The sequence below is a fragment of the Symphalangus syndactylus genome, chromosome 5, assembly GCF_028878055.3.
Source record: "Symphalangus syndactylus isolate Jambi chromosome 5, NHGRI_mSymSyn1-v2.1_pri, whole genome shotgun sequence".
Lineage (NCBI taxonomy): Eukaryota > Metazoa > Chordata > Mammalia > Primates > Hylobatidae > Symphalangus > Symphalangus syndactylus.
The window spans coordinates 123,219,025-123,234,893 of NC_072427.2; the positions used below are offsets into that span (position 1 = coordinate 123,219,025).

The 15,869-nt window shown below is 34.5% G+C and overlaps 1 protein-coding gene across 7 annotated transcripts in view; it reads left to right on the forward strand.

Moving 5' to 3' along the window:
- The window catches only part of FAM227B (family with sequence similarity 227 member B), a 264,607-nt gene that overhangs the window by 68,941 nt on the left and 179,797 nt on the right, over positions 1-15,869 (forward strand). For all 7 annotated transcript variants that reach the window (XM_055279047.2, XM_055279050.2, XM_055279048.2 and 4 more), the window contains one exon: positions 6,527-6,653. In XM_055279047.2, coding sequence (XP_055135022.1) covers positions 6,527-6,653 — 127 coding nt within the window. The remainder of the gene's footprint in view (positions 1-6,526; positions 6,654-15,869) is intronic.

Here is a 15,869-nt window from a genome sequence, read left to right on the forward strand (position 1 = left end):
AACATGCCTACAGGATCTAGAAAGTAGCCTCAAAAGGGCAAATCTGAGTTACTGGCCTTAAAAAGGAGGTAGAGAAAGAGATGGGGTAGATAGGTTATTGAAAGGGATAATAGACAATTTCCTTAAACCTAAAGGAAAAATATCAATATCCAAGTACAAGAAGGTTATAGAACACTGAGCAGGTTTAACCCAAAGATTACTTAAGATGTTTAATAATCAGACTCCCAAAGGTCAAGGATAAAGAAAAGATCCTGAAAGCAGCAAGATAAAAGAAAGAAACAACATACAATAATGCTCCGATATATCTGGCAGCAGGCTTTTCAGTGGAAACCTTATAGGCCAGAAGAGAATGGAATGATATATTTAAAGTGCTGAAGGAACAAAAACATTTATGCTAAAGTAGTATATCTGGCAAAAATATCCTTCAAACATGAAGGGGAGATAAAGATATTCCCACACAAAAGCTGAGGGATTTCAGCAATACCAGACCTGTCCTACAAGAAATGCTAAAGGGAGGACTTCAATCAGAAAGAAAAAACATTAACGAGCAATAAGTGATCACTTACATTTACAAAACTCACTGGTAATAGTAAGTACACAGAAAAAACACAGAATATTAAAATACTGCAACTGTTGTGTGTAAAATACTCTTATCCTAAGTAGAAAGACTAAATAAAGGAGGAACCACTCAAAAATTATAATTTCAACAATTTTTTAAGACATAATACAGTAAGATATAAATAGAAACAACAAAAAGTTAAAAAGTTGGGGGACAAATTTAAAACATTGAGTTTTTATTAGTTTGTTTATGGAAATAGTATTATGTTGTTACCAGGTTAAAATATGGGTTTTAAAATAGTATTTGCAAGCCTCATGGTAACCTCAAACCAAAAAACATATGGTAGATACACAAAAAATATGAAGCAAGAAACTAAAGCATGTCACCAGAGAAAATCACGTTCACTACAGGAAGACAGGAGCAAAGAAAGAAGGAAGAGAAGACCACAGAGCAAGAAAACAAGTAACAAAATCACAGAAGTAAGCCCTTACTTACCAATAATAATATTGAGTGTAAGTGGACTAAACTCTAATTAAAAGACTGGCTGAATGGATGAAAAAACAAGACTCATTGTTCTGTTGCTGACAAAAAACACGCTTCACCTATAAAGATACACATAGACTGGAAATAAAGGTATGAAGAAAGGTATTCTATGCCAATGGAAACCAAAAAAAGAGGAATTGCTATACTTACATCAGACAAAATAGACTTAAATACAGAAACTATAAGAAGAAACAAAGAAGGTTATTACATAATAATAAAGGGGTCAATTCAGCAAGAGAATATAACAATTTAAAAATATATATGCAAATCAATAACGAGAAGAAATTTTGAAAGTAAACATGTGGAAATTAAACAATATGCTCCTAATGACCAGTGGGTCAATGAAGAAATTAAGAAAGAATTTGAAAAATCTCTTTAAACAAATGACTATGGAAACACAACATGCCAAAATCTATGGAATAGAGTGAAAGCAGTACTAAGAGGCATATTTATAGCTGTAAGTGCCTACATCAATAAAGAACAACTTCAAAGAAACAGTCTAATAATGTGTCTTAAAGAATTAGAAAAGCAAGAGCAAACCAAACCCAAAATTAGGAGAAGAAAATAAATAATAAAGATCAGAGCAGAAGTAAATGAAATTGAAATGAAAACAAATGATAAGAAAGATTAATAAAACAAGTTTGTTTTTTGAAAAGTTAGAAAAATCTAACTTGTTAGATTTTCTAAATCGTTAGCCAGACTAAGTAGAAAAGACAAGATACAAATCAGAAATGAAAAAGGAGACATTGCAACAGATACTGCAGAAAGTCAAAGGGTTATTAGTTGCTACCATGAGCAACTGTATGCCAATAAATTAGAAAATCTAGAGGAAATTGACAGACTTCTAAACACTACCACCTCCCAAGATTGAACCAGGAACAAATTCAAATCCTGAACAAACCAAGTAATGAGATCAAAGCCATAATAAAAAGTACCCCAGTAAGGAAAAGCCCAGGACTTGCTGGCTTCACTGCTGAATTTTACCAAACATTCAAAGAAGAACTAATACCAATTCTACTCAAACTATTTCAAAAAAAGAAAGGAGGAGGGAATACTCCCAAACTCATTCTACAAGGCAGTATTATTTGGATACCAAAACTAGACAAAGGCACATCAAGAAAAGAAAACTACAGACCAGTATACACTGATGGATATTGATGCAAAAATCCTCAACAAGATACCACAAACCAAATTCAACAGTACATTAGAAAGATCATTCATCAATACCAAGTGGCATTTATTCCTGCAGTGGAAGGATGGTTCAACATATGCAAATCAATCAGTGTGATACATCATATTAACAGAATGAAGGATAAAAACCATATGATCATTTCAATTGATGCTGAAAAAAAGCATTTGATAAAATTCCATATCCCTTCATGATAAAAATTATCAAAAAATTGGTGATATAAGTAATATACCTCAGCATAGTAAAAACCATATATGACAGACTCAGAGCTAGTATCATGCTGAATAGGGAAAAACTGAAAGTTTTTCCTCTAAGATCTGGAACATGACAAGGATACACACTGTCACCAGTTGTTCAACATAGTACTGGAATTCCATCTGCTGATGAAAAGAATGTATATTCTGAAGTTGTTGGTAGACTATTCTGTAAATATCTATTAAGTCCATTTGTTCTAGGGCATAATTTATGTCCATTATTTCTTTGTTGACTTTCCATCTTGATGACCTGTTTGGTGTCGTCAGTGGAGTATTGAAGTCCTCCACTTTTATTGTGTTGCTGTATATCTAATTTCTTGTGCCTAGTAATAATTGTTTTACAAATCTGTGAGTTCCTATGTTAGATGCATATAAATTTAGGATTGTGACATTTTCCTGTTGGACTGATTGCTTTATCATTATATAAATGTCTCTTTTTGTCTTTTTTAACTGCTGTTGCTTTAAAGTCTATTTTGTCTGATATAAGAATGGTGAGATCATATGATAGGCCACAAAACAAGTCTCAATAAATTTAAGAAAATCAAAATTATATGAAGTACTCTTTCAGACCACAGTAGAATAAAATTAGAAATTACTCCAAAAGGAACTCTCAAAATGATACCAATACATGGAAGTTAAATAATCTGCTCCTGAATGATCTTTGGGTGAACAATGAAATTAAGATGAAAATTTTAAAATTCTTTGAACTGAACAATAATACTGACATGACCTATCTAAACCTCTGGGACACAGCAAAAGCCATGCTAAGAGGAAAATTCATAGCATTAAATGTCTATATCAAAAAGCCTAAAAAAGCACAAATAGACAATCCAAGGTCACATCTCAAGGAACTAGAGAAACAAGAACAAACCAATCCCAAACCCAGCTGAAGAAAATCAACAACAAAGATCAGAGCAGAACTAAATGAAATTGAAACAAAAAAGTATAAAAGACAAACAAAACAAAAAGTTGATTCTTTGAAAAGATTAACAAATTTGACAGACCATTAGCAAGATTAAGCAAGAAAATAGAAGATCCAAGTAAGCTCAATTAGAAACAAAATGGGAGACATTACCACCGATACCACAGAAATACAAAAGATCGTTTAAGGCTACTATGAACACCTTTATGCACACAAATTACAAAATCTAGAGGAGATGGATAAATTCCAGGAAATATCCAACTCTCCTAGATTATATCAGGAAGAAATAGAAACTCTGAACGGAGCAATAACAAGTACTGAGATTGCAACAGTAATAAAAAAATTGCCAAAAAAAATTTTGAGGATCAGATAGATTCACAGCTGAATTGTATCAGACATTTAAAGAAGAATTGGTACCAATTTTACTGAAACTGTTCCAAAAGATGGTGAAAGAGGGACTCCTCCCTAATTCATTTTATGAAGCCAGGATCACCCTAATACCAAAACCAGGAAAGAACATAACAAAAAAAGAAAACTACAGACCAATATTCTTGATGAACATAGATGCAAAAATCGTCAACAAAATACTAGCTAACCAATTCCAACAGCATATCAAAAATGTAATACACCACGATAAAGTATGTTTCATAACAGGGATGCAGGGATGGTTTAACATACCATCAATATGTCAATAAATGTGATACATCACAAAAACAAAATTAAAAAGCATGTGATTATCTCAATAGATGCAGAAAAATTATTTGACAAAATCCGGCATCACTTTATGATTAAAACCCTCAGCAAAATTGGCATAGAGGAGACATACCTCAGGGTAATAAAGTCATCTATGACAAATACACAGCCAACATTATACTGAATGGGGAGAAGTTGAAAGCATTGCCCCCTGAGAACTGGAACAAGACAAGGATGCCCACTTTCACCACTTCTATTTAACATACTGGAAGTCCTAGCCAGAGCAATCAAACAAGAGAATGAAATAAAGGGCATCCAAATGAGTAAAAAGGAAGTTATATTGTCACTATTTTCTGTTGATATGATTGTATACCTAGAAAACCCTAAAGACTCATCCAAAAAGCTCCTATATCTGACAAATTAATTCACTAAAGTTTCAGGATATGAAATCAATGTACACAAATAAGTAGCACTGCTATACACCAACAACAGCCAAGCTGAGAATCAAATGAAGAACTCAGTCCCTTTTACAACAGCTGCAAATATAAATAAATAAAATAAATAAATAAATAACTTGGGAATATAACTAACCAAGGAGGTGAAAGACCTCTACAAGGAAAACTATAAAACACTGCTGAAACAAATCACAGATGAGACGAACAAATAAAAACACATCCCATGCTCACAGATGGATAGAATCAATATTGTGAAAATGATCATACTGCCAAAAGCAACCTACAAATTCAATGCAATTCCCATAAGAATAACATCGTCTTTCTTCACAGAACTAGAAAAAATTCTAAAATTCATATGGAACCAAAAAGCCCACAAAGCCAAAGTAAGACTAAGCAAAAAGAACAAATTTAGAGGCATCACATTACCCGACTTCAAACTATACTACAAGGCTATGTTACCAAAACACCATGGTACTAGTATAAAAATAGGCAAGTAGACAAATCGAAGAGCATAGAAAACACTTAAATAAAGCCAAATACTTACTACAGCCAACTGATCTTTGACAAAGCAAACAAAAACATAAAGTGGGGAAAGGAGACCCTATTTAACAAATGGTTCTGCGATAATTGGCAAACCACATGTAGAAGAATAAAGCTGGATCCTTGTCTCTTATACAAAAGTCAACTCAAGATGGCTCAAAGACTTAAATCTAAGACCTGAAACCATAAAAATTCTAGAAGATAACATTGGAAAAACTCTTCTAGACATTGGTTTAGGCAGAGTTCATGACCAAAAAACCAAAAGCAAATTCAACAAAAACAAAAACAGGTGGTGGGACTTAATTAAACTAAAAAGCTTCTGCACAACAAAAGAAACAATCGGCAGAGTAAACAGCCTCCTGAGTGGGTGCAAATGTTTGCAAACTATGCATCCGACAAAGGACTAATATCCAGAATCTACAAGAAACTCAAATGAATCAGCAAGAAAAAAACAAATAATTCCATTAAAAAGTGGACAAAAGACATGAATAGACAATTCTCAAAAGAAGATATACAAATGGCCAACAAACATATGAAAAACTGCACTACATCGCTGATTATTAGGGAAATACAAATCAAAATCAAAATATGATACCATTTTACTCCTGCAAGAATTACCATAATTAAAAAATCCAAAAATAATATATGTTGGCATGGGTGTGGTGAAAAGGGAGCACTTTTACACTGCTGATGGTAATGTAAACAAATAAAACAACTATGGAAAACAGTATGGGGATTACTCAAAGAACTAAAAGTAGAACTACCGTTTGATCCAGCAATCCCACTACTGGGTATCTACCCAGAGGAAAAAAGACATTATATGAAAAAGTCACTTGCACATGCATGTTTATAGCGGCACAATTTGCAATTGCAAAAATGTGAAACCAGCCTAAATGCCTATCACCCAACAAGTGGATAAAGAAAATGTGGTATATATATAAAGAAATGTTTATAAAAAGAAATAATCTGTTCACAAAACCTCCTTAACATGTAATTTACCTATATAAGAAACCTGCACATGTACCCTTGAATATAAAATAAAAGTTAAAAATATTAAATAAATGTAAAACTAGTTTTAAAAACTAAAATTTAAAATCATAAGGAAACCAAAGAAATTTAATTTCCAGGTGGTTGGAGGGAGTGGAGAGTGTGGCATTGCTTCCTACTGAAACATATTCCAGTTGAAATTTAGCTTTCAGGCATAGTGATGTACATTAATTTATATAAATGTGATTTTAGGATTTAAAAAATGGCGAATTTTTATTCGGTTAATAAATTGTAAGGCAAATTTAAAAAATAATTTCTTTGACAGCTGACATATATTAAAATCTAAAAATATAAAATTAATCTAATATGATTTTATTTTGGTAGATATATCCTGATTGTTTGGCACAAGCCATATATGCAACGTTCCATGAAGCATTTCCAGAATCGAGTTACCTCTTTAATGACGAATTTAAAGAAGATCTAGGGAATAACATTTTTCTTTGGTGTTCAGGTATGAATATATCATTTAAATATTGATCATTGTTTTGGTTTCTAAAATTTTGGGGTTGCAGTATTTTATTTATTCCATCCAAAAATATTGGTAGTTCTTTTTCTTACAAAGCATGCCATAGCAGTACCCATGTGTTAAAATAAATGTTATTTATTTTCTTCTGAAAATTTCATTATACCATAATTAATTACTTATTAAATTTAGAGCCAAATATCTTATAATCAATAGAATTATTATGGAAAACTGAAATGTCACAGAAATAAAGTCATACCATGTATGTACTATACTTGGACCATACATGTTTTAAACTGCTTTTAGAATACTACTTACATTTAATTAGCAAATAATATTATTTAGGTTAAAATCTAGAAATAATTTAATTTCTCAGAGAACATTAATCAAGGAAAACCTGTTTGTGAATCACTGTGTGTGTGTAGGTGAAAATGGTAGGATTGAAAAGCTAAAGGAAAGCAAAACTCTATCCTAGAACATTTATCAAGAGATTTACTGTGCAGAAGCTCTTTAGTTTAATTAGATCCCATTTGTCAATTTTGGCTTTTGTTGCCATTGCTTTTGGTGTTTTAGACATGAAGTCGTTGCCCACGCCTATGTCCTGAATGGTATTGCCTAGGTTTTCTTGTACCATCAGAGTGAACAGGCAACCTACAGAATGGGAGAAAATTTTTGCAACCTACTCATCTGACAAAGGGCTAATATCCAGAATCTACAATGAACTCAAACAAATTTACAAGAAAAAAACAAACAACCCCATCAAAAAGTGGGCAAAGGACATGAACAGACACTTCTCAAAAGAAGACATTTATGCAGCCAAAAAACACATTAAAAAATGCTCATCATCACTGGCCATCAGAGAAATGCAAATCAAAACCACAGTGAGATACCATCTCACACCAGTTAGAATGGCCATCATTAAAAAATCAGGAAACAACAGGTGCTGGAGAGGATGTGGAGAAATAGGAACACTTTTACACTGTTGGTGGGACTGTAAACTAGTTCAACCATTGTGGAAGTCAGTGTGGCGATTCCTCAGGGATCTCGAACTAGAAACACCATTTGACCCAGCCATCCCATTACTGGGTATATACCCAAAGGACTATAAATCATGCTGCTATAAAGACACATGCACATGTATGTTTAGTGCGGCACTATTCACAATAGCAAAGAGTTGGAACCAACCCAAATGTCCAACAACGATAGACTGGATTAAGAAAATGTGGCACATATACACCATGGAATACTATGCAGCCATAAAAAATGATGAGTTCCTGTCCTTTGTAGGGACGTGGATGAAACTGGAAAACATCATTCTCAGTAAACTATCACAAGGACAAAAAACCAAACACCGCATGTTCTCACTCATAGGTGGGAATTGAACAATGAGAACTCATGGACACAGGAAGGGGAACATCACACTCTGGGGACTGTTGTGGGTTGGGGGGAGTGGGGAGGGACAGCATTAGGAGTTATACCTAATGCTAAATGACAAGTTAATGGGTATAGGAAATCAACATGGCACATGGATACATATGTAACAAACCTGCACATTGTGCCCATGTACCCTAAAACCTAAATTATAATTAAAAAAAAAAAGAGAGATTTAAGTACTAGAGTTTAAAACTAAGGTATAGAAATATAGTTTCATGTTCCTAGAATGACCTCCCAGCATTTTTTATAAGATTATTATTATTAACCACCAGAAGCTATTAACTGTTTTCGCATAGTTCTTGTAAATATTTCAATCTAAATGTTATCTGATTTTTAAAACTGCTTAATGTCAGTTTTTACTAACCAAATCACTTTTATAAGAAAATGTTTTATACTTTATGGAGGGAGCCTTTGAGAGGTAAAGACTTGAAAACAACGCTGAGAAACCACCTATGAATACACACAGGTAAGAATCTCCTGCTAGTTATATAAAAAATCAAATTAATTCCAACATAAGAAACAAAAACCGAAATGACCACAGCATTCAAACAAAGAACATGATGAAGGGCAGAAGAATTTTCTACAGACCTATTATGAACTGAATTGTATCTTCCCCAAAATTCGTATGTTGAAGTAAATTCATCTCTACTACACCTCACAATGTGGCTGTATTTGGAGGTATGATCTTTAAAGAAGTAATTAAGTTAAATGGCATTACATGGGTGGGCTCTAATCCAATATGACTGGAGTCCTTATAAGAAGTGGGAGAGATAAATCATATGAGCAACACGGTGGATTAGGTTATACCAGCTTTTATCTCTCTCTCACACACAAAAAATAATTAGACAGCTACCCATGAACAAAAATAGTCCTAGAAGGGCTTAAGAGTCAAATTTAAAACCTACAGCAACACAGTACAGCAAAAACCAATAATTGCACAGAAAGGATTTCTGGGGAGATTCACATATGTGAAACGTCTGGATACAGCTAGGAACAAAGAAAGATGTGGAATATCAGAATCAGTCATGAGGCAGGTACCACTCTGGTCTCCAGTGGCCTGCTCTGCAAAGGATCCTAGCAGCCTTTTCTGCTAAGGACTTCAACAGTTCCTGAGGCAGCCACACACTCCCTGCAGCTTTCACATCAGATGTCCCCTTAGTGTTCATCGTTTCTGTCTTCAGGACACAGAGGACACTGCTGGCTTTTGCCACTGAGATGGTTAACCAACAGCCATTGCTGTTTTGACCTCCTGGAGAGAGAGAGAGACACTGCTGTGCTCCAACCTCAATAAGAAGCCACTGTTATGCTACCCAGGGCCAGGACCTACTCACATTCAAAACCATGCATGCCACAGACTCCAGAGCCACAGACACTCTCTGCATACCCACATTCTAGGCCTCAGCTTTGTTGCAGGAGCATGCATGTCCATGTTTCATATTCCAAAGTCATTTTCACAAGCTAGCCTGCACCTGGGACCATGGAACCACTTTTACTCCACACGTCTGCACTTTAAATTCTAGCTGTACCTCCATTCCATAAACACCTCTATAGACACCAGAGCCACTGCTGAAGCAGCTGCATCTGCATTGTGGACTCTAGAGCAACAGTAAATTTGCACATGCACATGCTCTGGACCTCAGATCCTAGGGCAAACACCTGCACCCATGACACTGGACCCACTGCAACACCACCTCAGATTCCTGAGCTCTGCCTGAATTTACTCTCCAGACCTCATTTTCTTGTTTCTCCAAAAGTTCCCATGTCCCACAGACCATTATTAATGCTGCTGCAGAGGGACGTGCACCACAGGCACCAATATCCCTACTGCCCCAGACCCTGGAGCCACTGACTCTTCATGTGTACTCATACTCCAAATCCTGGCACCATGGCCACTTTGTGGGCACTGGACATCAGACAGTGATGCCACCACTACTACCACCACGAGGATGCCCACAAACTGAACCTGGCATTTTTAGGGATATCTGTGAACATGAATTCCACTATGGGAGAAAAAGAGATTAGTAAGATCGCAGCAGCCTTTGTAGCTGAAGACCCCAACAACCCTCACAGCCGTTGCAGACACCACTAGCCTTCGCGACTGAGGATGCTGCAATTTTCAGTGATGCTGACCTCATCTGACAGAGCTGCATGGGGAATGTAATCTGTTATATGCTCACCAAGCCAGAAACACTACACCTCACCTAGCCAATACCTTCACACCCATCCATAGTTGAAGCTCTTTCCCCACCAAAACCAGCATGTAAATTCTGGAGGAGGTGATTGCACCATCAAATGTGCAGACATTAATGCAAGGCAAAAAGAAACAAGGAAAACAAAGAAACATGATACCACTAACAGAATGCAATAATTTTCTAGTAACTGACCTAAAATAAATGGATACTCAATAATTTCCTGATAAAGAATGCAAAATAATTAAGGAAACTAAGTTAACTAAAAAGAGAACACAGATAGACAACTAAACAATAGAAAAAGATACTTGAACAAAATGAGATCAATGAAGAAATAGGAATTTAAAAAACCAGAACTCTGGAGCTTAAGAATACAGTGAATGAAATGAAAAATGCAATAGACGGTGTCAACAGCAGGCTTGATCAAGCAGAAGAAAGAATCTGTGAACTCTAAGACAGGTCAGTTGAAAGCATCCAGTCAGAGGAGCAAAAGGAAAAAAGAATGAAGAAAGTCTACAGGGTTTATAGGAAACCATTGAAAGAGTTAAATTTTACATTGCAACCGTTTCAGATGAATAGAGAGAAAGGGCTGGACCTGAAGCCTTGACCCACTGGAGCATTTGTACCCCTGGTACCAAGGTGAAGTAGCACCTCACCCCCTGGGGACCCAAAGTCTCAGCCTGCTCTGGTATCCTGCTTCTCCAGTGCCAAAGCTGAGGCAATGCTTCACCTTCCAGGGACCCTAAGCTTAGGTCCCCCAGAGCAGTTGTGCCTTCTGGGGCCAAACTGATGAAGTGCTCCATGTTCCAGGGAATCAGAAGCTTGGCTGAGCTGTCCTTGTCATCTTCATGTTGAGTAGGCTGAGGAAAAAGAGAGATTGGTCTTGGCGGTGGTAGAGGCAGATGAAAATCCATATGTAAGTGAACCCAAGTACTTCAATTTATATTCTTCAAGTGTCAGCCGCATAATCAAACTTTCTCCTGGCTTGCAAAGTTTTTGTTGAAAAATCCACTGAAAGACACCACATTCCCTTGTATGTGAGGAACTTTCTTTACCTTATTGCTTTCAAAATTTTCTGTCCGTGATTCTTTTTTTAACAGTACAGTTTTATTAACTAGTACCTTCATGTTGTACATTAGATCTTTAGACTAGTTCATCCTGCATATCTGCTCCTTCATAACCTCTAACCTTTATCTTCCCATTCGTGCTGTACCCCACCCACCTTGCCTGGTCCCAGTAACCAATGTTTTATTCTTTATTTCTGTATCTTTGATTTTTCTTATTTTCCAAATATCAGTGAGATCATGAAATATTTTTATTTATGTGTCTGGCTTATTTCACTGGATTATTCCTTCCAGGTTCTACATTGTGGGGCAAATGGCAGGATCTCCTTTTTTCAAATGCTGAATAATATTCTGTTTTACATAGACACCAAAATATTTTTATCTGTTCATCAATCAATAAGCACTTAGGCTGTTTCTATACCTTGGCTATTGTGAGGAATGCTGCAATGAACATGAGAGTGCAGATACCCTTATGATGTGGTGATTTCATTTCCTTTGGGTAATATACCCAAAAGTGAGATTGCTGGGTCACATGGTAGTTCTATTTTAAATTTCTTTAGGAACTCTCATACTGTTTTCCTCAATAGCTGCACCAGTCTACATTCTTACCAGTAGTGTACAAGGGTTCCCATTTATGCACACCCTTACCAATTTTTTTATCTCTTGACTTTTTAATAGCCATTCTATGTGAGGTGATATTCATAGTGGTTTTAATTTGCATTTCCCTAAAAATTAGTGATGTTGAGCACCTTTTCATATACCTGTATGTCTTTTCATATGTTTGTATGTCTTCTTTGAAGGAACGTCTATTCAAGTCATTGGCTTATTTATTAATTGGGTTGTTTTCTACTTTGAGTTCTATGAATTCTTTACAAATTATAGATATTACAATTAATAGTAGTAGTTGTATTATTTGCCAATATATTTTCCTAATTCATAGGTTGCCATTTCATTTTGTTGATTATTTTCTTTGATGTGCAGAAGACGTTTAGTTTGATGTCGTCCTATTTGTTTATTTTTGCTATTGTAGCCCAAGCTATTGGTATGATCTCCAAATATTCATCACATATGTCACTGTCAAGAAGCTATTGCCGTATGTTCTCATTTAGAAGTTTTATGGCTTTATGTCTGACATTTAGGTAGCCTATCTATTTTTTTGTGGAGTTTCTGAGTGGCATAAAATAAGAGTCCATTTCATTCTTTTGCATGTGGAAATTCAGTTTTCCCAGCACCATTTATTGAAAAAACTATCTTTTCCTCATTGTGTTCTTTTGGTGCCCTTGTCAAAAATTAATTCACCACATATGTTTGTCTTTATTTCTGGGCCCTGTATTCTATACCTGATCTCTATGTCGGTGTTCATGCCAATACCTTAGCTTTTTTAAATTATTATTTCTATCGCTTTATAATATACTTTTAAATCAAGAGGTTTAATGCCTACAACTTTTTTTTCCTCATAATTGCTTTTCCCTCTCAGGATCTTTTGTGGTTCTATACAAATTTTAGAATTGTTTATTCTATTTCTGTGAAGAATGTCATTAAGATTTTGTTAGACATTGTGTTGACATTGTATATAGGTTTGGGTAGTATGGACATATTAACCATATTGATTCTTCTGATACATAGCATGGGATATCTTTATTGTTGTCTTCTTCAATTTCTTTCTTCAGTGTGTTACAATGTTCAGTCTGCAGACTTTTTACCTCCTTAGTTATATTTATTCTTAAATAGTTATTTTTGACACTCTTATTAAATGGAATTTTTAAATATCTTTTTTGGATAGTTTGTTGTTAATAATTGATTCTTGTATATTGACTTAGTATCCTGTAACTTTGTAGAAATCACTTATCAGTTCTAACTTTTTTGTGAATGCTTTGGGATTTTCTACAGATACTATCATGTCATCTGTAAATACAGATAATTTTATATATTTCCTTTCCCATTTTCATGTTTTTTCTTTTTTTTTTCTTTTTTTTTTATCTGATTGCCCTTGCTAGTACTTCCAGCACTGTGTTAAAGAGAAATGCAAAGAGAGAGTATCCTTGTCTTGTACTGGATCTTAGTGGAAAAGTGTTCTGATTTTTCCAATTGATTATAATGTTAGTTATGGGTTTTGCATAAATGGCTTTCATTATGTTTAGGAACTTTATTTCTACATCTAAACTGTTGAGAGTTTTTATCAAAAGAATGTTGAACTTTATCAAATGCTTTTTTTTGCATCAATTAATAATATCATGAGGCTATCATAACTGATTCTGTTGGTATGATGTGTCACATTGATTGAATTACATTTATTAAACCAGCCTCGCATGCTAGGGATAAAGCCCACTTAGTGATGATGTATAATCTTTTTCATGTGCTTTTAAATTTGGTTTGCTAATATCTTATTAAGGATTTTTACATCATTGTTCATCAGAGAAATTGACCTGTAGTTTTCTTGTGATATCTCCGTTTGCTTTCAGTACCAAGGTGATGCTGATCTCACTAAGTGTGTTTGGGAGTATTCTCTCTAGTTTTATTTCTAGAATTTAAAGAGTATTGATATTAATTCTTCTTTATATGTTTGGTAGAATTCACCCATAAAGCCATCTGGTGTTGGGCTCTTCATTGTTGGGAGGTTTTTAATTACCTCTTCAATGTCTTTATTTGTTGTTGGTATGTTCCAGCTTCCTATTTCTTCCTGATTAATATTAATAGGTTGCATTTTTCTAGGTATTTGTCCATTCCATTTAGGTTTTTTCAATTTGCTGGCATATAATTATTCATAATAGTCTCATAATTCTTTTTATTTCAGAGGTATTTCTTGTAATGTCTCCACTTTCCTTTTTATTGTATTTATTTGAATATTCTCCCTTTTTTTAGTCTAGGTAAAGGTTTGTCCATTTTATTTCCTCAAAAAATGAACTCAGTTTTATTGATTTTTAAACAGTTTTTCTATTTTCTATTTGCTTTGTTTCTGTTCTGTTTTTTGTTATTTCCTTCCTTCTGCTAACTTTGATTTTAATTTGCTCTTGTTATTCTAGTTCCTTAAGGCATAATGTTAGGTTATTTATTTGGGATTTTTTTTCATATAGGCATTCGTTGCTATACATTTCCAACTCAGAATTCCATTTGCTGCATCCCACAGGTTTTAGTATGTCATGTTTCCATTTTCCTTTGTTCCAAGGTTTTCTTTAACTTCCGTTTTGATTTCTTCTTTGACCCATTGGCCAGGATTACATTGATTTCCAGATATTTTTTAATTTTCCCACATTCCTCATTATTAACTTGTAGTTTCTGGCCATTGTGGTTGAAAACAATACTAGATATGATTTCAAACTTCTTGAATTTGTTAAAATTTTTTTTGTGGCCTAACGTATGGTCTATCCTAGAGAATGTCCCATTTGCATAAGACAGAAATGTGTAATCTACTGCTGTTGGATGGAATGGTCTGTATATGTCTGTTATCACAGTGCAATCCAGTAATTTCATTATTAATCTTCTGTCTTCTTAATTTATCCATTGTTGAAAGCAGAGTATTAAAGTCTCTTGTTATTATTGTATTGCTATCCATTTCTCATCTCATGTCAAATAATCTTTGGTTTATTTAGGCACTCTGATGTTGGGTGCATATATACTTTTAATTGTTACATCCTCTTGATAAATTGATCCATTTATCATTAAAAAATAATGTTATTTGTCCCTTGTGACAGTTTTTGGCTTAAAGTCTACTTTGTTTTGCTGTCGTAAGAGTGTTCTTGCCAAATTCATGTGGAACCTTATTTCTCAGCATGGTAATATTGAGAGGTGAAACTTTAAGTAGAGTTTATTGGGAGGTGTCTGAATCATTTGGGCTCTACCTGCAGAGGTGACTTGCTGTTGGTCTTAAGGTAGTGGGTTCTTGCTCTCATGAACCTGAAATGGTTCTCATAGGAAATGATTACTTCCTGTGAGTGTGTTATGATATCAAAATAGACTGCTGTAATTATAATAGGATTTATGTAAGTCACATGGTAACTACAAAGTAAAAACCTACAGTAGACCCACAAAAGATAGACAGAAAGGAAGCAAATTATACAGCCAGAGAAAATAATAAAATCACAAAGGAAGACAGCAAGAAAGTAATAAATGAGCAAAGGATCTACAAAACAACCAGAAAACAAAAACCAAAATGGTAGGAGTAAGTCCTTACATTTCAATTACATTGAATTTAAATGGATTACAATCTCCAGTCAAAAGATAGAGAGGGGCTGAATGGATTAAAAAACAACACCCAACTATATGCTGCCTACAAGAGACTTATTTCAGCTTTGAGGATGCACTTAGACAGAAAGTTACAAGAGGAAAACAGATAATCCATGCAAATGGTAATAAAAGAGAGTGATAAAAGCTCTACTTCTATCAGATAAAATGGACATTAAAACAAAAACTTAAAAAAAGAGATAAAGAGGTTATTCATATAATAATAAAGCAGTCAATTCATAAAGAGGATATAACAATAGTAAATATACATGCACTAGATGTTGGAGCACCTAAAT